The following is a 24,026-nucleotide window of genomic DNA, read 5'->3' as shown; positions in this document are numbered from 1 at the left end:
CAAACATAGAAACGAAAGATTGTATTCCTGATTTTGGTCCACTAAACATGGCATGTTTCTTCTTGCCTCTCTGCTGTACCTAATGTCTAAAGGCTCGGAAGCATATATAGCATGTTTGTTTTTGCCTCTCTGTTGTAGCTAATGTCTAAAGGTTCTGAGGCTGGCTCCTATCCCTGCACCCCGACCACCATCCTGCCGCGCTCTGCCTTCTGGCACCACATCACAGGCAACCAGGGCGGAATGGACCCTGGCAATGGTAAATGTTAATACCAACCTTTGCACAAGCACCTCGCCATTTGGAATTGTCATTTCCTTTTTGTTTTAATGTCACATTTATAGTGTACCTGTGTCCCTCAACTCTCAAAAATACTTTTTTTCTTTAAAGTTATTTTCTTTAAAGTTTTTATCCCACAATTTTGTTCACCCGGTGGGGGGGGGGGGGGGGGGGGGGGGGGTGCTACTCTCCTTCTGCCGACCTTGGGAGAACCCCGAACTGAGCTCATGCTTCCTTCACACTTCTTATCATCTGACAGTAGGACGTAGCACGTGGAAGGAAGAAAGGAACTACGTTATTCCAACCAGTTCCTTTCCCTTCCATCAAGTGCCCAGGATGACCAGGGGGAGGCAGTATAGAGACCAGGATTACTGCATGTTTTTTTGTGTGAGGGTACCTACCCTATAGGAGACACGAGGGGAACATGCAAACTCCACACAGAAAGGTCCTTTCACCAACCCACACCTAGGGTGTGGACTTAAGGGGATTATCAACATTAAACTTGAAAGTAACTAAGCAATGCTAGCTGTGGCATATTGGCCTGTGGTGATAAGCTTTTACTGTACTGTAGCTACATTTGAGAATGTCAAGGAGTTGTCTGCTGACAAGCTGAAGGTAAAATGTAAAAATGTCCCCAGGTAATGTAATATAATTCCAATGCAACACAGCATGCTATTAATCCAACGGGAGATCTATACAAAAGGCAAAAAAAAAATGTCATGTGTTTTTATTACGCAATTTACGCTCGTCTGCAGTGTGTGAGAGAGAGAGAGAGAGAGAGAGAGAGAGAGAGAGAGAGAGAGAGAGAGAGAGAGAGAGAGAGAGAGAGAGAGAGAGAGAGAGAGAGAGAGAGAGAGAGAGAGAGAGAGAGAGAGCATATTTTATTCAATGCTTCAATAATCTCCACCTCCTGGCTCATACTGTGCGACAGATGGACTTACTTACCTTCCCTCAAAACAAGCAGATCACTGCGGTTTCCTTTAAAAAAGGTCTGAAAACTCACCTGTCACTGTCATCAGGTCAAAGGGAGAGAAGGTGATTGGCTGCCCCCAACCCTTTTGTTTTATTAATGTATTTCTATTCCAACCTGTACATGTAGATTTAAGGTGTTTGAGAAATCTTATTGTTTGTTGTCACTGTTTTCATTGTGAATGAATGCATGGGACCCGAATGGAAACAAGACCGCAAGGTCTTTCTTTGGTGCTGTCCCTTTGGTCCAATGTAATACACAAGTGATTTTCTGCTGTTCTGTTCTTTTTAAGCTTCATTTGCATTTCTTCCCACTGCTGTGCGTCAGCGAAGCATGGGCATAAATGTATTGCTGCAAATACATGTTATACAACAGGTCGTTTCGATGAAGTAATCTGATCTGGTTGAAACGGCCATCTAACCGTGCTTCAAATGAGCATGATGGAAAGCCAGTGTGAAGTGATAATGACATCGAGCATTTTTAGTTAACTCAATATCGTAATATTTTAGTCAACTAAAAACTATTTTTGGTGGGCTGTGATGCCATACAAATTGATGATTTTCACTTAGCTGCATGCCAAAAATAGCGTAGTTTTAGTCCTACTGCATCTCTTCTCCCTACACTAAAATGTTAGGGAGGGACTAGTGGGGAAGAGATCCTGTAGAAGTAAAAGACCAAGTGCAACATCAGGCATTATGATGCCACCAAGGCCTGCCAAAATATCAACAAAATCAACTATAAATTGTCGACTAAATTTGTAAGATACTAAGTAAAAATAAAACTAGACTAAAACAAAAAAAAGTTTTGCGCTGTCAAAACTAACACGGATACCGGCTAAGTTACTCACTGTAGGCTGTAGCACTTACTTGTTTTCTTGGCGCTCTGTTTACTGTATGTCTCTGTGTAGGTGATGCTTCAGAGGCGGACCTGTTCTCCACCCGCCTGCCACCCGACCACCACACCACCCTGCCCATGGCACACCCACACTCACAGCCCCCGTCACAACACACACACTCCCCTGCACACTACCCCACCTACCCGGGACAGTGACGATCGAATGAACGCACGCTGAACACTCACAGACACGGCCGGTGATGTGCACAAACAGCAGACGACAAAGACACACAACCACGGGAGCACATGCAGAACTCGAGCTCACGGAAAACGCACGCACGCACGCACGCACGCACGCACGCACGCACGCACGCACACACACACACACACACACACACACACACACACACACACACACATAAACCTTAAACTTTAAATAATGTCTCCATCAATACCTTAAATTATTTTCCTTTCATATCTCAACCTATGAACAACAACCACAACGGTGGTATTGGCGGGTCTAACGATGACCAAACCGAACATTTCTTTCTGCACCAGACGAAGAAAGTCGGAGGAAGACATTTCCCTGGAGGTCTTTGATATGTGCGACCGGGGCTCTTCAAAAAGACTGCATTTCCCACAGTTCCACGGTGGAGCAGAAAGCTGCCAGGTTAAGGTGTGGAACGGCTCCTGCACGGCGTCCCTCTCTCCTCTGCCTATGCCAGGGTTTCTCAAAGTGGGTGCCATGGGTGGCACGCTAGGGTGTCGTGACACAAGTCCAGGGGTGCCTTAGAATACTTTGATAATATTTAGAATTGATCAACGTCACTTCAGTTTAATCACTTGGACCCTCTAGAGTATATACTTTTTTTTAAACTGACCTGAGTCATTAATTGCATTAATTGTTCTTTTTCCATCTGCACCAACTTTCTTCACCAAACATAGCAGATCTATGTTTCACGTTGTGAGCTTGTAGATCTGCTATTTTTGGTGAACGTCCCCCCAGAATAGGAATGCTGGGGTTCAACGTGGTTATACGTCAGTATAAAAGTTATTTTCAGTCCTAGTTTCTGTCCTATAATGGAAACTCATTTTCTCTCATGTTTTCCTCCGTGACAAACTGTATTTTAGGGGAAAAGATTTGCATATTTACGTACCATAATATGACATGCGATTCTAAACATTTAACAGTGTAATTTAGGGGGGTGCCGTGAATGAAAAATTATTTAAGGGGTGCCCTGATCGAGTCACAATAGTTTGAGAACCACTGGTCTATGCATGGGCCAAAGACTGCCACGGCCCCACCTGCTGGAGCTGTGCAGTCACTGTACTTGAGCTGCATTGGACTTACTGTACAGGACCTGCACAAACACACCCAATAACGGGGGAGTTTTCTGTACATCAGTGCCGGCTAACCTGATCATTAAGAACATTAAACATGTGTCATCTTGATAGATGCCTTTGATTTCACTGAGAATTGCTTAAACTTTTTTCAACAGAGGGACCAGTGTGCTGTATCTGGACTGTTCCAACTTCCAAGCTGTGGATTGTTAACTCTAGTATTAGAACCCCATTTCCTCGATCGGTCCCTGTTATTGACCAGACGTTTGCCTAGCAGTTTCTGATTTCAGACTTTTTTCCGCTATAGATGTACCTCTCCAGCACCTAGCCACAGTACATTTGTAGCTTCAGCTATGTATACTCTCATACAGGCCATTTTCTTTTCTTAGGGTCATAATGGGGTGGGGAAGGGGAGGAGTAAAGAGAGACCCCACCCCCTTTCACAAATCATTCTGACCATAGACATAGAAAGGTAGACGCCTCCTCCGGCTCTGGGGCGTCTGTAAAAAAGGGAAGGCAACATGCAAGGCAAGGCAAGCTTCCGTCTGAAGCACACTTCTGCGTGCGTCACAGAAAGATACATTCGGTAGTCTTTCCCAGAGGCACAGGCTTGTAAAGGCAATGTAAACGTTTGTTTCCTCATGCCAATAAAGCTCCTTTGAATTGAATTTAAGTCCTGGAAAAGACACGCTGTGATTGGCCAAAAGGCAGCATGCCTTCCGCCTCCTTTTTTACAGGTCGCTCCAATGAACTGCAGCAGCAAATGAGGTATAGGTTTTGAACTCTATATGATTCTGACACCACCCCAGCATGAATGACAGCCTCCAACCGTCAAACCTCAACCATCCCTCACATGGTCTCCTCCTTCCCACCAGTGACCTTGGGCTTATCCCTGCACGTGTGTGTGTGTGTGTGTGTGTGTGTGTGTGTGTGTGTGTGTGTGTGTGTGTGTGTGTGTGTGTGTGTGTGTGTGTGTGTGTGTGTGTGTGTGTGTGTGTGTGTGTGTGTGTGTGTTACTGTGTATAAGCGTGCACGCGCAAGTGAATATGTGTGGAATGTGCCTGTACTTGTATCATGAAACAAAAAGAACCTCTATTCTATTATCAAGACAGCCTGACTTTAACACTGGCCCTGAAAATAGCCACATGCATGTATTTTGTTGTGAGGCGAGAGGCAGACGGTGGACGATTGACCCGAGGGGAGGAGTGGAGGGATTGTATAAGAATTAATAGACATACCGAATCGGTACACATAGGGACAACTGGGATGCCATGTTCTCAGCCTGGTTGCCATTAATGCGCAACGACGGTACACTGTGGTGGGTTTTTATTTTACATAGAAAGTCACTTTAAAACATTCTTGCAGAAAACCACGGCCAAAGGTCCTATGCCATATAGGGAAAGTTTAGATGCACGTGACTTGTTACACATTTGTGTGTGTGTGTGTGTGTGTGTGTGTGTGTGTGTGTGTGTGTGTGTGTGACTGTGTGTACATAACGCAGTAGGATTCAAATTTTATTTCAACTCATTTTACATCAGTGAAGGTTCAAAGCAGTTATGAACAGACCTATTGACATGAGTGGCTGCAATATGTTTCAATTTTTTTTTTATGATGACAAATGCTGGAATACTGCAACCTGCATTTGATGGCTTATGTTCTTTATGTAATTGGAACATGAAAGGGCTAATTGTTTTGTTGTGCTTAATCAATGAGTCGTGTATGACGTGTTGATGTATTTGTGTACATAATTGTACGTTTGCCTTTTCCTGCCCTCTTGAAAGACTTGTACATATGCCTATTTATTTCATATTGCTTGTGTGTGTGTGTGTGTGTGTGTGTGTGTGTGTGTGTGTGTGTGTGTGTGTGTGTGTGTGCGTGTGCGTGTGCGTGCGTGAGAGTGAAAAGGGTTTATTAGGGAACATGTCAAATTATTAATTTAAAATGCATGCACTTGACACATTTTTGTACCATGTATTGTTGACCGACCCGATGGTAGCTTAGTGTGGTGGACTATAGTGAGTCCACACTATCTGAGCGTGAGTTTCCGCTAACAATGTTTTATCTAGCAATTTAACATCCCAAAAAATTACTTATTTGATGAGCCCGGACAGTGGTGGAAAAAGTACTCGAATCCTTTACTTAAGTAAAAGTATAAATACTGCTATATATAAATACTCTGTTACAAGTATAAGTCCTGAATTTTTACTCAATTATGCAGAATATGTGTTATTTGAAAATAACAGATCTACAAGCTCATAATGCGTCGCCTCGCAACACATTGTGAGCTTCTAGATTGTTTTCAAATGTTTGTAGTGGAGTAAGAGTACAATATTTGCCTCTGAAATAGTGGAGTAGAATTGAGTAGGCCTATACTCAAGTAAATTACAAATACTTACAAATTTTATACTTAAGTTCAGAACTTGAGTAAATGTACTTAGTTACTTTTAACCACTGGCGGCGGAGGAGACTCTCCTACTCAAAGAGTCTCCTATTGACCAATGACCCGGCCATCAGATTATTGGCTCAGGAATGTGACAAAAAATAAATAATAATAATAATTATCTCCATGAATTCAAGGCTTCTTGATACTGTAGAAAATAGGTATTCTGTGTGAACTTTAATTTAAGACGGACAGATCTAGGCAGACAGAATCCCCATCCTATTTCCTCACAACTTGAATTGTTTATCTTTGCCTTACTGTACCTACTGTACAGTTCATCTTCTCTGTTGACATTGTGCCATTGGCTTCTTTTGTAAAGAAAGTACTGTACAGTTCTGTTAAAGGGAAACATCCTTCGGGTCATTTAAAGATAAATGGTAATTGTAAGAATTGACAAAACATTGCTGTATTTGATGTTTTTTTCCCCCTCAAGCTTCGTTTGAAAGCTCCAGAAAGACATACAGCACATGTTTTGTGATACAATAGTTGTTTAATCACAATGGTGGTGTCAGCGCACACACAGGAGGCGATGTAGCTTTGAAATGGTACGTGTTTTCACCCATTTCCACACTGTCTACACCAACAAGTGCATGTTTTGGAGAGAAATAAAGTCCATTACTTATTGACTGTGTAATTCTCACCCTCTGAAAGCAATGCCACTAATACTTGCATTATTGCTATACCTTTGTGAATATGGGACAATGTTCTGCCAAGGACAACTTTGACCTTTTTCCCCTATGGAGCTGACTGCCAAGGACGACTTTGACAACTTTTGGGGTTTTTATTGATTAAGTTTAGATCGCTAATTTCACCACCATCTGAAAAGCTTTCCGCCTGGGTGATAGCAGACTGCTGGGCGAGCGCTGGCGCTTTGGAATGGGGGGGTCAGATCAACATATGGAATTCATTCTGTACTGGCCATATATGGAGCGTGTCTTGAGTGTACAGGGTTTGATGAGGTCAGATCAACATATGGAATGTCAGAACAGGCCAGCTCCATATATGGAGATCTAAGGGTTTGAGGTCAGATGTAGAGTTGCTGGCCAATATTGATGACATCAGGGATCTCCATATATGGGCTTAATATTGATGACATCAGGGATCTATGTCACGGTCATGCCTGGGGTGACCAACCAACGAACACAATGACGGGAAATACACAATTTCATAGTAAATGTGACCTGTGGTCGCAATAAAAAATAAAATAAAAATAAAAAAGGCAAAATAAGGAAAAAGAAAGTAAGACAATGGCATTTGGACCTGGGTAATATTAATTTACACTATATCCAAGGAAAAACAAACGACAAAAAGAAGCTTAATTTTACTATTCTAACATCTTCAGTGAAAACGCGAAGGTACCTGGTGTGTCGAAAACATCATGGGAGAGGGATTTGAATAATTGATCTATTGTAGAGACAGTAGCCTTGTGGTTAGAGTGACCGCCCTGAAACTGGGAGGTCGGGTTCGATCCCCGGCCGGGTCATACCAAAGACTGTAAAAATGGGACCCAATGCCTCCCTGGTAAATGGTAAATGGTGCATTTATATAGCGCCTTTATCCAAGGCGCTTTACATAGATTGTGCATTACATTCACCCATTCACACACACATTCATACACCGATTGCAGCGGAAGCCATGCAAGGTACCAACCAGCACATCGGGAGCAATTTGGCGTTCAGTGTCTTGCACACTGAACACTTGGACACTTCGACATGTAGACAGGAGGAGCCGGGATTCGAACCGCCGACCCATGGATCATTGGACGACCTGCTCTACCTCCTGAGCCACAGCCGCCCTGCTTGGCATTCAGCATCAAAGGTTGGATTGGGGGTCAAATCAACTAATCAATGATTCCCAAGCGCGGCACGGCTGCGAGCTCACCGTTCCTTGGCTGCGGCTCATCGCTCCAAGAGATGGATCAAATGCGAAGAACAAATTTCACTGCAGTAATGTGTGTGACAAATCGTTTGACTTTGACCTTTGAGAGGAGGAGTGGGCTGAAATCTTCAAAAATGTCTAAAGATATCAGAATCAAATTGATTCAATTTAAAATTCTCAACCGCTTCTATTGGACACCCTCATGGTTGCACAGACTTGGTCTTAAGGAAGCAGCTGAGTGTTGGAAGTGCAAGGACCCATCATCGGTGGGCACCCTAGTTCACGCAATTACAAAGGTTGATTTTCCCTTCTGCCCTAGGCTTTATATATTGGGTGACCCAAAGCAGGTTGCTCATTGTGATAAGTAGATTTCATCCTCACTATCAGATTGAGTTTTTGATCAAGCTTTATTCACGGCTCATAAGTAAAGTGTCACCGACACTGACGTCACTCTGCACTGTAGTTCACTCCCACTCCTATAGACCAGGAAATGTCTCACGTTTGCAGGCTTTCATTTTTTGACCCGTAGTGAACGAAAATAAAAGCCTGGATACCGAGGCCATACAGTAGGTCACGGATACAAGCGGCCGAAATGAGTTTTCCTACGACAGGTGGTTGGCATCTCCCTTAGAGATAGGGTAAGAAGTTCAGTCACGCGAGAGAGACTCTGAGTAGAGTCGCTGCTTCTTTGCTTGGAAAGGAGCCAGCTTAGGTGGTTCGGGCATCTGGTTAGGATGCCTCTTGAGCATCTCCCTAGGGAGGTCCTTGATGCACGTCCCACTGGGAGGAGACCCCCGGGGCAGACCAAGGATCAGATGGAGGGATTATATCTCCAAACTGGCCTTGGAACGTCTCTGGATCCCCCAGGTGGAAGTTACTAATGTTGCTCTGGAGAAGGAAGTCTGGAGCTCTCTGGTGGCGTGGAGCTGTTTCCTCCCGCGACCCGACTACGGATAAGCGGTTGAAGATGGATAGATATAAAGGTCAGCGAATCGTTATCCAATGGTTAGTCTTACCGCCCTCATTGTCATTTTACAGTCTGGTTCCCAAAGTCACTTCTTTTTCTAATAGTTTTGTCTGTACAGTTCTTGACAGTACCTGTAGTCCTCAAACTTTCTTTAGTGTGTAAGTGTTCCTCACCCTCATATGTTTCAGCAGTGGTGTAAAGTAAATAAGTACATTTACTTAAGTACTGTACTTGAGTACAATTTTGAGGTATTTGTACTTTACAGAGTATTTCCAATTTCCAATACTTTTCTTTTTACTTACTTTTGGTTACTTTTTTTTGTTACTTTTGAAAATAGCTGATCTACAAGCTCAGAATGCGTCGCAATGCATTGTGAGTATGTAGAATTGTAGATCTGCTTTTTCTTATATTTTACTTTCGATACTTTATGTACCAAAAGTACTTTTGCACCTTTACTCAAGTACATTTTGAATTCCAGACTTTTAGGCCTCACTCAGACCTTTAAAACATTGATGCATGCTTGTTGTATGAATGTTGTGAGTGTCATGGCCGCCCCAATGCATTTCCAATGGAAGTCACATGGTTTGTAGTCCACATTTTGGACTACAAGCTGTTGTATGGCTTTCGGCTGTGTTTTTCGACTGCGCCCCTCCCCCTCATACAACGCAAATGTTGTGTCAAACCATGTGACTCCCATTGGAAATGCATTAGGGCAAGCTGTGTCACACCCTTTGTATACAACAAGCATACAGCAATCTGTTGCGACTGTGTGAGACCTTTACTGCATTGCTGTATGCTTGTTGTATGAATGTTGTGAGTGTCATGGCCGCCCCAATGCATTTCCAATGGAAGTCACATGGTTTGTAGTCCACATTTTGGACTACAAGCTGTTGTATGGCTTTCGGCTGTGTTTTTCGACTGCGCCCCTCCCCCTCATACAACGCAAATGTTGTGTCAAACCATGTGACTCCCATTGGAAATGCATTAGGGCAAGCTGTGTCACACCCTTTGTATACAACAAGCATACAGCAATCTGTTGCAACTGTGTGAGACCTTTACTGCATTGCTGTATGCTTGTTGGATGAATGTTGTGTAGTGTCATGGCCGCCCCAATGCATTTCCAATGGAAGTCACATGGTTTGTAGTCCACATTTTGGACTACAAGCTGTTGTATGGCTTTCGGCTGTGTTTCGACTGCGCCCCTCCCCCTCATACAACGCAAATGTTGTGTCAAACCATGTGACTCCCATTGGAAATGCATTAGGGCAAGCTGTGTCACACCCTTTGTATACAACAAGCATACAGCAATCTGTTGCGACTGTGTGAGACCTTTACTGCATTGCTGTATGCTTGTTGTATGAATGTTGTGAGTGTCATGGCCGCCCCAATGCATTTCCAATGGAAGTCACATGGTTTGTAGTCCACATTTTGGACTACAAGCTGTTGTATGGCTTTCGGCTGTGTTTTTCGACTGCGCCCCTCCCCCTCATACAACGCAAATGTTGTGTCAAACCATGTGACTCCCATTGGAAATGCATTAGGGCAAGCTGTGTCACACCCTTTGTATACAACAAGCATACAGCAATCTGTTGCGACTGTGTGAGACCTTTACTGCATTGCTGTATGCTTGTTGGATGAATGTTGTGTAGTGTCATGGCCGCCCCAATGCATTTCCAATGGAAGTCACATGGTTTGTAGTCCACATTTTGGACTACAAGCTGTTGTATGGCTTTCGGCTGTGTTTCGACTGCGCCCCTCCCCCTCATACAACACAAATGTTGTGTCAAACCATGTGACTCCCATTGGAAATGAATTGGGGCGGCCATGACACTACACAACATTCATCCAACAAGCATACAGCAATGCAGTAAAGGTCTGAGTGAGGCCAGTATTTCTATATTGCAGTATTGATACTTTTACTTAAGTAAAACATTTGAGTACTTTTTCTACCACTGTGTTTCAGTAGCCTAACTCCTTCACCAGCACCATGATAGGGTTACGCAAATACCAAATTCAAATGTGAATAAGCATCAATGGGATTGGTACAGTATTTAAAGGAGCATTCAGTGATTTGGGTGATTTGGAAAACCACCCAGTCCGCCCCGGTAACAAAATGTGCACATGCACGCTCTACAGTGGGGGGGAAGTGCAACAGACCAACAGCACGTGCACCAAGGCCCACCCCCACTCGATCATGATTGGAGGAAGGCCCCACTCATCCTGATTGGATGAAGGTTTTGCCACCCGCCACCAAAACTGAAACTAGGGTTTTTTGACCCCAGGGGCTCACTGGGGACAGGGAGGAACTCCTTATATGGTCAGCACACTCTATAGTAGGGAGGATTATCCAGAAAAAAAGAAGAAATAAGTGATATTTGAATTAAGTCAAATCACTGAATATACCTTTAAGATATATATAATATACTGTCCCTCATATACTGGAGTGCCCTCCATACTTTCATACCTGACTAACTACTTCTCCACAAAGTGAGAGAGACCCACAGCACACCCGCAAAGCTAGAGGGAGCGACCATGATCTGGTTCCGCCCAAGTATAGAACAAACATGGGAAAATTCTTATTCCACTACTCTGCCCACACAATATGTGGAATGCCCTGACACAGTGACACCATCCATTAAAAGATGTGAATCACTGGTTTCTTTCAAAATTGCCGACAAAAATATATATCAGGAGACCACAAGGGAAGCTTTTGTCTTTTATATCTTTTAGTTCTACTACCGGATCTCTATTTATTTATTCAATCAATCAATCAATCAATCAATCAATCAATCAATCAAACAAACAAACAAACAAACAAACAAACAAACAAACACAATCATTCTTCCTGATACAGGCAATGTTTTGTGTTTCTGTCTTTCCGGTTCAGCTATCTATATCTTCCTCTCTTTCTTTGTCGTTTTTTAAGGTATATTTATAAATCTTTGACTTGATTTATTTTTCGATTCATCACATTTAAATGCTATGATATTTAAATTATCACCACTAGGTGTCAGCCTACTGCCATGCTACCGGATGATCATCAGTCACACTCACACGTGTCCCAAAGTTTGGAGTGAGGATAGAGAGTCAAGGAGAGTAGGAGACAGTATCAGTTTAAAGTTAACGTTGGTTTGTTGAGGAAAGGAATAACTATTTGTTTCGTTTTTCGACACTCAGTGGGGACGAGGAGAGTTATAAAGAGCATACTGTGCTTCAAAGAGAACGGTAAGTTATTTTCCATATTAAATGTTTACTCTTCCAATTAAGAAACACATGTAACGCTTTTTTCTAACATTATTTTTCGTCTGAAGATTCTAATAACGTCTGTCATTAAAAGTAGCCTGCAGTGCACACACACACACACACACACACACACACACACACACACACACACACACGCGCGCGCGCGCGCGCGCGCACACAGTCACACACACTTTTGACTATTTTGGCAGGTCAATTAAAGAAACACCGGTGCTCTCACTTTCGTTAATGTTTGGTTAACCGTGGTGGTTGTTGTTGTTGTTGTGTGCGTGTGTGCGTTATGACACAATTCAATACCTGCCAACTTACAAACCTGTGTGTGTGTGTGCGCGCGCGCGCGTGCGTGCGTGCGCTGTCACAGCTGGTTATGGAAAGTGTGTGAGTGAGTGAGAGATTTAGTGTTGAGAAATTTAAAATGACCATGTTTTTGTTCTTGCTTACTGTAAATTAAAGAGTGTGCTAAATACCTAAATTGAGGAAAAAATGGGAATTTAACAGAGAGAGAGAGAGAGAGAGAGAGAGAGAGAGAGAGAGAGAGAATGTGTATGTGTATGTGTATGTGTATGTGTGTGTGTGTGTGTGTGTGTTGGGGGGGGGGGGGCAAGTCTGATTGGTGGACCAGGAGTGAGATTCCGGGGCTGTTCTGATGATGAGAGACCAAAAATAAACCCTCCTCAGTCACTCAGTGTCCGGGTAGAGGGAATAACACTTTAGAATACCAAACATTCCTGAAGCCGGAACACTGGGCCTCAGTGACCGGGCCAGCACCCCGAGTCTGACCACCATGAGTCCACAATACACACCCTTTATGACCAGACAGGCCTATATACTATGAACAGATGCTTGCTTGTGCCCCCCGCCCAGGTTGGGAAGTTTCATTTTAAGGAATATGCTCGCCTCAAAACACAGTCGCCTCGGCCTTATCCCGGGCAAATGCCTATTTTCTCTTTTGGGTCTTGAGCTAAAAAGTTTGGGAACCACTCGGCTAGTGGTTAAGATCTTTGGCTAATTTTGCCGAATGTCCACCTCAGGATATGATGATTACTATATATATTTTTTTTACCCAGGGTATCTGGGCTAAGCTCAAGAACTTGTTTCCAGCAAGGCCCTGCTCATAGAACACATTTCATCGTAGTGGTTCAATGCCTTGTTCAAGGGCACTTCAGCGGTGGTAATTTTAACGTGTCGGACCGCTGATTCGAACTGGCGACCTTCCGGTATCAAGACCGCTCAGCTATCCGTTCGGCCACCGCTGCCACTATATGCATGCTAGGGTTCTTGTGTAAGTAGACAATAATAGTGCACAGTTGGAGACACAGACACATGTTGACAAATCTTCTCTTATGGGCAGTCCAGCTGGCACAACCTCTTTTCAGACGGGGGTCTGCAACTAAATGCACATCAATTTTGGAGTGGTTGACATGAAAATAATGAGAACCAGTGCTGTGTATAGCATCTAGCTCATGTTGATGGATGCAGTGGAAAACGAGGAGTGTGTGTATGACTGTACTGTGTGTGTGTGTGTGTGTGTGTGTGTGTGTGTGTGTGTGTGTGTGTGTGTGTGTGTGTGTGTGTGTGTGTGTGTGTGTGTGTGTGTGTGTGTGTGTGTGTGTGAGTGTGTGTGTGTGTGTGTGTGTGTGTGTGTGCGTGCGTGCTTCCAGCCCACAGTAGCTGCTGTGTGTGAGCTCTGTGGCTAGCTTGTAGAGCCTGTAGGTGTGGCATCCCTCTGGTACTGGATAATTACCATACACACTGGTTCCTTTACAGAATGTGGCAAAGCCTGTAGCCACACAGCACTGCATTGTGCTAGCTGTGTGTGTGTGTGTGTGTGTGTGTGTGTGTGTGTGTGTGTGTGCTGCTGCTGCTTACTGTTAGTACATGTTGTAAATATGAAAATTCAGTCCCCCGTCTTCCATTCTATGGTGTGGCTCTGCAAGAGGCTATACGAGGGTCTATGTGTGTGTGTCTAGGTCTGTCTGTGTGTCCGGAGCTAATCCTGCAATCCGCTGTACCGATCAACGCTAAGTTTATTTAGTATAGGCTATAATAGCACACTGTTTTATGTATATTTTTGCATTTTGTAAGTTTTGTAATGGAAGTCAACGAGGTGTCGTATGTCATTTAATTTAGATATGTCACACAGTCAGAAGAGTGATATATTGTGTTTTTTTGTAATCTTCATTTAATGGATTTTTATATTTTATATGGATTTCTTCTAATTGTCTCCCGTGGGCCAGGTGTTGTCAATTTTCTTCAAGCAGCACAATGCATCTGTGCAAGTGAGAAAAAGACTCCAGTAAAGCTAAGAACTGATGATACGTCTAATGCATGTTGCCTCATCCTGTTGTCCCTTTGCTGCACCTCCCTCCCTGCTCAGACTCAAGAGTTTAAGGTTTTCTCATCATCTCAATACCTCACAGTTCCACCCATGGGGCTGAGTAGACTAGCCGGCGGAGAGTACAGATGAAAATTATATTTAGGAACTGCCCATAAATATAAATAGACATACCACAGATATACGTGGAATGGCAGGGCAAGATAAACATGTCATCAAGGTTCACAGTCGTTGACTCCCATTCCAAACCTCACATCTTTTAGGAAATCTGCGAACCGATTAAAAAAAAAGTCCAAAAAGTACTGGTACCTCTCCCTGTCAAAACATTTAATGTTGACATTTGACATATTTGGCCGTCTAGCGGAGTGTAAAATTGCGAAACGCTAAGAGGCGTACAGTGGTGGGAAAAGTACTCAATTGTTTTACTTAAAAAAGTGCCAATACTGCAATGTAGATGTACTCTGTTACAAGTAGAAGTCCCGCATTTGAATTTTACTTGATTAAAAGTACAAAAGTATATCGCCAACAAACTGAAAGTACCAAAAGTAAAAGTACTCATTATGCAGAATTTTTTGTGGTGCATTGTGACCTTGTAGATCGGCTATTTTCAAAAGGCCGAAATGAAAAGCAATACGTTTTCAAATAAATGTAGTGAAGTATAAAAGTACAATATTTGGATCCGAGATGTAGTGGTGTCGAATTCAAAGTATTGGAAATTGTAAATACTCCATAAAGTAAATGTACCTAAAATGTTTACTTATAAGTACAGTAATTTAGTAAATGTACTTAGTTACTTTACACCACTGGAGACATAGAGTTGTGTATTTATAGAATACTGTGCCTTTTATACAGATAAAACAGAAACATTCTTTCTGAAGCCTCCTGTAAAAAAATAGTGCCATTATGTGAATACTAAAAAAGCAAAACAAAGGAAATGGGAGCCTAAGACACAGTTTGACAGTTAATTACTTAATTAATCATACATGACATATTTAACCCCAACCAGTGACACATTGACAATCTGTTATTCTTTGAGAGTGATGTTTGTCATACAGCAAAGTCATAAATAAGGGCTTAACCACATGAACCCTAGCATGTCTATTCTGGGCATGTCATAATAGGCAAAAATACTGTAGGGCACTTGTAGATCGCCTATTTTTGTAAATGCCTAAAAGTTTAGGCAGGGGGTAAGGTGGCAGTAGTCTGAAACTCACCCCTTTAGACTCCACCTTAGCCCGTAGCACTGTCTGTAGCATTTGCCCTAGCCTTGGTGGCTTATGCAAAGGATATTCTACTGTTAGACGGATGATGGGTTCTTAGTTTGCTTATGATGCTAGATGACTATTTCTATGTATGTATTTGATGCCTTGTGTTGTCTTGAAAAAAGGAGAGCACCAAGTATAGACCCCTGGGGGACCCCCAGGCAACGACGTCTAGGGTTTAAGTGGTTGAAGAGGTTGTCATTTCTTCCTGCCTTGTTGAGCACTCTGATGTTTAGTGCAGAGAGAGAGAGAGAGAGAGAGAGAGAGAGAGAGAGAGAGAGAGAGAAAACCACCGGCGCATCGACGACCACAGCTCTTCCACGTTCTGCTGACTCCCAGGCTCACGCCCAGCTTCACACAGGAAACAATATAACATGTTGCCGTCGGGCAGAGTAACCTCGTATCTCCAAAGTATCAATACTGTCTGTAATGTAGAACTACTCCGGTACAAGTAAAAGCCAAAAATTCTAGATGTACTTAAAGTACCAAAATTACTCACTATGCATAACGTACCATTTCAGGTTTTCAAATGTATACAAATATTCTGAGAATAGCAGATCTACAAGTTCACAAATGTGTCGCATTGTGAGCTTGTCGATCTGCTATATTCAAATATCCGAAATGTATACAGGGCTGAAGTGTTTAATGTATGTTTTGTAATAATAATCAAAGCAACTAGTAACAAAAGTTTTCAAATAGATGTATTGGAGTAAAAGTACAATATTTCTCTCTGAGAGCCTCCTGGACCTGTAGTTGGAATTGGGCACAGTCAGGAGCAGCTGGTCAGCTGACCTCAGGGCCCTGGCTGGGGTGTATGGGTCCATGAGTACCGATAAATACAGATGGGCCAAGCCATTTAGGGCTTTAAAAAAAAAAAAAAAATCTTAAAATCAATTCTGAATTTAACGGGTAGCCAGTGGAGGGAGGCAAGGACGGGAGTGATATGATCACGCCTCCTCGTACCAGTGAGGAGGCGAGCAGCGGCATTTTGCACAAGCTGCAGACGTCTGAGTGTGGACTGGTCCATGCCTACATGTAGCGCATTGCAATAATCGAGCCGTGATGAGATGAAGGCGTGGATGACCCTCTGAAGGTCAGGTCAGGAAAGGTAGGTCAGGTCAGGAAAACTAGTAAGTAAAGTACAAATACCTGACAAAATGTACTTAGTTACTTTCCACCACTGCGTATCTCCCACGTTCTAACGTTTTGTGTTTTTCCGCAAGTCAGCGATCCTACTCGACCATACTGCGGCGTCATACAAAAGCATCAGAGGTATTGCGACACGTTTGGAGCTGTTACTGCTACTTTTGATACTTATGAATTTGAATCCTGAAAAGTAACAGTTTTGGACATATGAGGTTCCCACCCGACAGAGAGGAATATAATATACCAGCCCAGGCAGCCAGCCCTCTGCTCTTAAACTGATAATATACCAGCCCAGGCAGCCAGCCCTCTGCTCTTAAACTGATAATATACCAGCCCAGGCAGCCAGCCCTCTGCTCTTAAACTGATAATATACCAGCCCAGGCAGCCAGCCCTCTGCTCTTAAACTGTATTTCTCCAGATATATTCTCTCTACTCTCCTCTTTAGGACTTTCTTGCTCTTTCAGTATCTCACCCCTCCTTGTTCTTCTTTTAGCCCTAACGCTTGCAACTTTCCACCACAGTATACGTGTGGATCATATCTCTAAGTTCTTGCATAGTCTCTCTCCAAAGTTTCACAATGTGCTAAAAGCACGTTTTGACACACGCAGTTCTTTTTTTAGACGTCTTTTGCAAAGCTAAGCTGTAATCTTATGTGCCACACACCCCCGTCATTTTGCATTGTTGGAAAAGGATGTTTAGTTTACTGAGATGCTGACATCCTAGAGCACTAGTTTTACTGAGGTTAGGTTTAGAAATAAGGTTCGGTTTAGTTTAGGCATAGTTTTACTGAGGTTACGTTTAGGAAGAAGGTTAGGTTTAGGCATAGTTTTAACAAGGTTACGTTTAGGAATAAAGGGTTAGGCATAGTTTTACTGAGGTTACGTTTAGGAAGATGGTTAGGTTTAGGCATAGTTTTAACAAGGTTACGTTTAGGAATAAAAGGTTAGGGTTAGGCATAGGTTTACTGAGGTTAGGTTTAGTCATAGTTTTACTGAGGGTAAGTTAAGGAATACCTGCTGGCGACCGTTACGAGGTTGGTGGATTTGACCTGGGGCGAGCGTATTTTGCGGCGAGCATTCTTTCCTATTATATAGAATGGCTGCGGTCTCACTGCATTTGTTGTTGCATAGACAAGGGTTTCTCAAAGTGTGTGCTGTGGCACCCTAGGGTGCCTTGAGATAAGTCTGAGCTGAATTTGAATACCCAAAATCTTGGCCACTCACTCCAGCATGGCTGTGTTAAGGTGAAATTGGTGACCTGCTGAAATATGAGCAAATCGTGTAGACATCACATAAAGTCAGTGTCTGAACGCAAACGCAACATTTGATTATTAGCAGAGTTCAACCTAGCGGTATTTAGGCCATGTATTTAAAGACCTCCATCATGTAAGTTATGTGAAGTCCACAAGATGGTCACATATTTCGGCAGGTCACAAAGTTCACCGCAACACCTCCATGCTGGAGTGGTCCAGTGTGAGTGAGCGAGTGGCCAAGATTTTGAGTATGAATTTAGGGGTGCCTCAGAATACAATGTCACTTAAGCAATATTACACGAGAGGGGGTTGTTTAACGTCATTAATGCTTACGGAACTCGCCCTGCGGGCTCGTTCCTGCAGCATCGCAGGCGTAATAACAAGGGCAACATGTAATGTTGCCCTTAATACTAAGAACATCGCTGAAAAAACATATTTTTTTAATGACAGATGTAGCCACTACGACCACAAATGTCCCAAGAAACTAGCTAGCCTAGCCACCGAGAACTCAGTGATTTAGGGTCTTTGACATCCAGGTCCATCTGTCTGTCTATGTTGATTGATTACTTTATTAACAGTTTGCCAAAGCACAGAAAGTACAGTTTAAGAGTACTTTTTTCCACCACCATACGGCTGCTGTTGTGTGAAAACATCCTTATTGCTAAACAAACCCTCTGGCTCTCTCTACTAGTTCCATCAGCATTGGTGCTCAAGTGAGTGAGTGTCACAGCTTAACTCCAGGGTTATTGGCTCTATTTATCTAAATATACTCTTACAGATGGTTTAAATGAACTGTGTGTGTGTGTGTGTGTGTGTGTGTGGTGGAGGGCTGGCCAGGGGGCGGAGCAGGAAGTTACAAAGACACCATAATGAACGTTTCCATACGAGGGTTAATTACAGTGCTGGGAATATTCCACCTAACGAGCTCTAATGGTGTGTGACATCAGCCACTGTGCAGCTAATTGGCCATATAATTAGATAAAGCGTTCCTCCTGAACTGCCATGAAATAGGATAGTCTATCAATTAACGGTTTGTCACATTATTCTCCCAATGTGACAGTGTCTCCCTGTAACCATGGTTGCATTTGTAAATTCTGAATTAAAACTGAGTATTCATCGCACACACACACACACACACACACACACGCACGCACGCACGCACACACCACCACCACATAAATGTATTGTGTGCGCGTGTCACATGGATAGACAGAAATAATGATAGATAGATAGATAGATAGATAGATAGATAGATAGATAGATAGATAGATAGTTGACTCGACTCAGCACTGTTGGAGTTACCTCCCGACAGAACCCCCCTTAGGCGTGGTACCCCCGAAACGTCAAACGTGTTCGAGTACCGGTAGGTTCTGTTTGCCAGAAATACCGGGTGTGGGTCCGACCGTTCCGAGGTGGCTGGATTAGTGGGCCCGACCCTTCCGAGTTTGCCGTAGTTGACTACGGCGAGTGGACTTTGATGGCCAGACATCCTTGGGTCCGACCGACTCCGAGGTCGCCGAATTTGACCCGGGTTGAGCGTGTTTTGGGGTGAACGTTCTTGTATTCCTCCTGGGTTAGTGTTAAAGTGTCCTTGAGCGAGGCACTTAACCCTGTTCTGCTTCTGACGAACAGGTTGGTGCCTTGCATGGTTTCCTCTGCTGTGTGTGTGTGTGTGTGTGTGTGTGTGTGTGTGTGTGTGTGTGTGTGTGTGTGTGTGTGTGTGTGTGTGTGTGTGTGTGTGTGTGTGTGTGTGTGTGTGTGTGTGTGTGTGTGTGTGTGTGGCTGCGTGCGCACATCAGGTGAATGCATCATAAAGTGCTTGAAATAAGGTGCTATATAAATGCACCATTTACCATTTTATAGATAGTAATTTATCCTTTATCGATCCTGGGGGAAATTCAGTTTTCATAGCGGCACCACAGCCAGGATGATGAAACAGAGATACAGGCAGACAGAGAATGACTTCAGAATAACTTGTGTTAGCCTGTTAGGCTACTGCAGTGGTTCTCAAAGTGGGGTCTGGAGACCCCCAGGGGTCCTTGGGAGGTTCCAGGAGGTCCCCAGCAAAAGTAGTTAAAGGGATATTTCCCTTTTGTGAACACCCCACACAGTTTTTAATTTATTTGATGATAATTGTATCTCCCTCCTACAGTATATAAACCCATTGTAACTTTAAACACAATTTTAACCATGATAGATTCATCGAAAACACCCTTCCTTGTTTCTGGTGACCCCACCTAATACATGATGTAATATTTTCAATAACTTAAAAAAATAAAAATAATACATAGATCAACTATTTCCACTATTTTGTAATGTTTTTGGAAGGAGAAAAATATAAAAAATGATTAAACGTGTCGGTGATTTCTTTGTGTACCGGTATTTAAGTTATTTGTCAAATCCGCCCTGTGCAATTGTATTACAAAGCCTAAAAGGCAAACAATAGAAATACAAATTGTAACGTTCAAATGTTCAATGCAAAAAAACACAATTAAATTGTTACTCGTAATTTGTGTCGTAATACTTGCAATTTAACGTCAACTTAGATTTGTGTAAGTGCCAGTTTTGCCACCTGCCAGATGTACGATACTTATCGGAATTGTACAATAATTTTACCCTCTGTACGATAAATAATGGACAATAAGTTTGCCATATCACAAAAAAGTGTGTGAATTTTCTACTTTTCCTGGCTGCTAATTCGGGATCCGGTTTGGCTTTTCAAAATAAGTCAGGAATTCAGTAAATCTGACCCTAGATCTTAATTAAAAATAGTGGTCCAGCAACTTGTCTGCTTCAACGCAGCGGAGTGATACGTTTTTGTCACCTAGGTTGTTTCTTACACTAAATGTCCTTTATTGTTTTGGGTGAAATTACATATTTACACCTGTGATTTCTCGTTTTTGGCTGCGTACAATAGTTTACTTTCAAATACGATAATTTTAAGCCTCCGGTAGGATAATTTAACATTTCCCATCTGGCAACAATGGCAAGTGTGTATGGTATAATTATCATGCAGAGCATGGCCTCTGTAGCCCACAGTGAACTCTCTCTCACTGAGAAGTTCACAAGGTACTTCTTTTTTTTTAAATGCCACAGGCTGGATTAGTTGCTATGGTAACAAAGCTGTCGGGAGAACCTGGAAGAAGAATGCATTGCTCGATACGTTGGCAGTCTGCCCGAGGTTTAGTTTAGTTGCCCACTGCTGCTGTAAAGTTCGTGAGGGAGATAGGGAAGCGCCTCAGACACTGGTTTTTATTGGTCCGTCTGCCCACCTCATGTCTCTCATTCTTCATGTTGAATAGTGAAATTCAGGGTTTCAATGATACAACGTACATTTTGGTTTTAAACTGGACTGTTGCCTGTTGGGTTCTGGCCTTTTTGGGAATGATGCCATGGCATAGAGCTGTGGTTTTCAACCTTTTGAGCGGCGCTAGCCGCTCTATATGCACAGCTTTGTGTGTTTGTGTGTCTGTATGAGCACGGAATGTGCTTAGCTGTTTGGCTGAGCACGTAATGTGATGTACGATGATAAGAGCGCCGCTCACTTCACAAGAGTGTGCATTTCTTCATATCATTGAGGTCCATTATTTATTCAGCATTTAAGCCACGGACTACGTGCCATTTGATTTAAGATTTTGAACACAATTCTTCTACATTCTTTAATTCTGTAGACTAAGTTTAACTCTTGAGAGCGTAAAATGAAACCAGAATTTGGTTTCATTTTACACTCAAGAGTTAAAGATAGTTAAAGGATCCATTTGGTTTCCAACTCTTCATCTTTTAGCAGGGGGACCACCTGCAATCCCTTCAAGGACCACTGGTGGACGGTCGCCGGACCATGGTGGAAAACCACCAACCAGAAACACATCAAATATGAGTGACTGACTGTCGTAAAATCGATACAGAGCCACCTCCCAGACAATATTGCCAGAGAGGCAGAGACAGTCGACAGCCGATTTTAAGATGACCTGATGTTGTTCTCCATAGAGAAAAAAACGTCCGCAACCGAGCAGGGAATTAACGAGTGACGTCAGGAGTAAAAGTGGTCAAAAGATGTATACTAAAGACTGGAAGATAAAGTGACTTTATCCATTTATGTTTCTTGGATATTCAAAAACAGCACATCTACAAGCTTACATAACATCACTTTGTGCGGCGCTCTGAGCTTGTACTTCTGCCATTGAACATTTTAGAAAAATATTGAAAACGTTTGGAAACCTTATGTTTCCTTTGTTTGGAAACATAAATCTTCTTTGTCTGGGGGTGTCTGGCACAAACTCTTTTCAGATGGGGTTCTTTTCAGATTGAGAACCTATATAATTCAACAGGACACTGATTCATGTTGGTAGCGCTGTATGTGCCAACAGGCAGTTTTGCCATTTGACCACCAGGGGGCTCCGAGAGCCACAGTCCTTGTAGAAACTGTGTAGTGCTAGGAGACGTTCTGTGCTTCTCCCAGAAGATGATTTGAGCAGTGATGGAAAGTAACTAGGTACATTTACTCAAGTACTGTATTAAGTTCAATTTTGAGGCATTTGCACTTTACTTAATTCCAATTTCCAATACTTTTACCTACATCTCAGAGACAAATATATTGTACTTTTACTCCACTACTCCCGGTTCGTTTTTTGACGCACGCACGCGTCCGGTGGAGCCCCGGTGTTATTACAAAACATAATATATGAACCATTTCAGCCTATACATTTAAGCCATTTGAAAGTACAACCTCTACAACCTCACAATAAGTTGCATGGCAACACATTGTGATCTATTTTTTTGAAAGATTTTTATACATTTGAAAACTTGAAACATTCCGCAATAATTAGTACTTTTACTTTTGGTACTTTAAGTACACTTTGATGCCAATCCCTTTGCACGTTTACTCAAGTAAATTTTGAATTCCGGACTTTTACTTGTAACAGAATACTTATATTGCAGTATTGATACATTTATCGAAGTAAAAAATGTGAGTACTTTTTCTGGCCTGCTGTTGCTTGAGTTGCAACTTTTTATTTTTAATTATGCTCCGCAGAGACACACAGAGAAGATGAAGAGACATGCACAGAGTACATAAATAGATACCGCCACACACACCACACAGATAATCTGAGTTCAGTTCCACTTACATTGGAGACGGATGCCTGCAGACAACATGAAGGTTAATTAGCAGACAACAACATGCAGTATAACAATCAAGCACACAGCACATCTTGATGAATTGAATACATAGATAGGGTCACGAGGGAATCAAGCCCTCAGGGCTTTTTGGGGCGATTCACACTATGGTCCCGGGTGCGCACTCGGGACCACTTGGCAGATGTTGTGGTAGTGTGAATGATGCGTACCGTTCCTGGGAGCGGATCGACCAACCGTCCCCGGGACCGCATGGGGGGCGGGTCTCTGGACTGTTGAAGTGTATTCAGATACGGATCGTTCCAATGTGAATGCATGCGTACCTAAAGAAGGAAGTGACATAATCTCTAGTCGACGAGCCAAGCATCAACAAAAAAAAACACACAGACGCTGCACAACGCGTAACACCAGCACATTTCTCAGCGCCGCCCGTCTCCTGTTGAATCTGCACAGCAACGCAGTACGCGCTGATCTTATTCTGCGGACTACACGTGGCTCTTGGGCTTTGCTTGGCATAGTTTCCAAAGTAAAACAAAATAATAATAATGCTAAAGTAGAATCCATAGCAAACTAATATCAAACATGACACTGGAGCACAGAACTGACTGACACAGTGAATAGCAGGCAGGCTGACAGTGAAGTAGTATAACGGCAAAGAGCCAAAGAGGCAATGCAATGCAGTGTGTCTAGATTTATTGGAGACAATGTCGCAGAGTTGATGGTCAGTGTCCGTGCGCGCCAGCCATCAAGCAGACCACCATCTGGAGGATTAAAGTGTGTTATGCATGTGTACCCGGGTGCGCTGTTGAATCTCGGGCAATGTGAATCATGGCCACCGGGGACCAGGCAACCGCATTCGGAAACGGTTCCAATGAAACTGATTCAGTCCCTCTCAGTGTGAATCCCCTATTAGTGTTATCATTGTATTGCACT

At 42.9% G+C, this 24,026-nt stretch overlaps 1 protein-coding gene across 3 annotated transcripts in view; it reads left to right on the top strand.

Annotated features, from left to right (window-relative positions):
• The window catches only part of dok4 (docking protein 4), a 244,592-nt gene extending 241,044 nt beyond the window's left edge, over positions 1-3,548 (top strand). For 2 of the 3 annotated variants that reach the window (XM_079497860.1, XM_079497859.1), the window contains 2 exons: positions 139-256; positions 2,152-3,548. In XM_079497860.1, coding sequence (XP_079353986.1) covers positions 139-256; positions 2,152-2,294 — 261 coding nt within the window. In that variant the 3' untranslated portion in view covers positions 2,295-3,548. The remainder of the gene's footprint in view (positions 1-138; positions 257-2,151) is intronic. The other variant, XR_013789707.1, reaches the window with a different exon arrangement.
• The last annotated feature ends 20,478 nt before the right edge of the window (positions 3,549-24,026 follow it).

The sequence above is a fragment of the Electrona antarctica genome (genome assembly GCF_951216825.1).
Source record: "Electrona antarctica genome assembly, chromosome: 3".
In the NCBI taxonomy this organism is placed as follows: Eukaryota; Metazoa; Chordata; class Actinopteri; order Myctophiformes; family Myctophidae; genus Electrona; species Electrona antarctica.
This window is presented reverse-complemented; position numbering and strand designations above follow the sequence as displayed.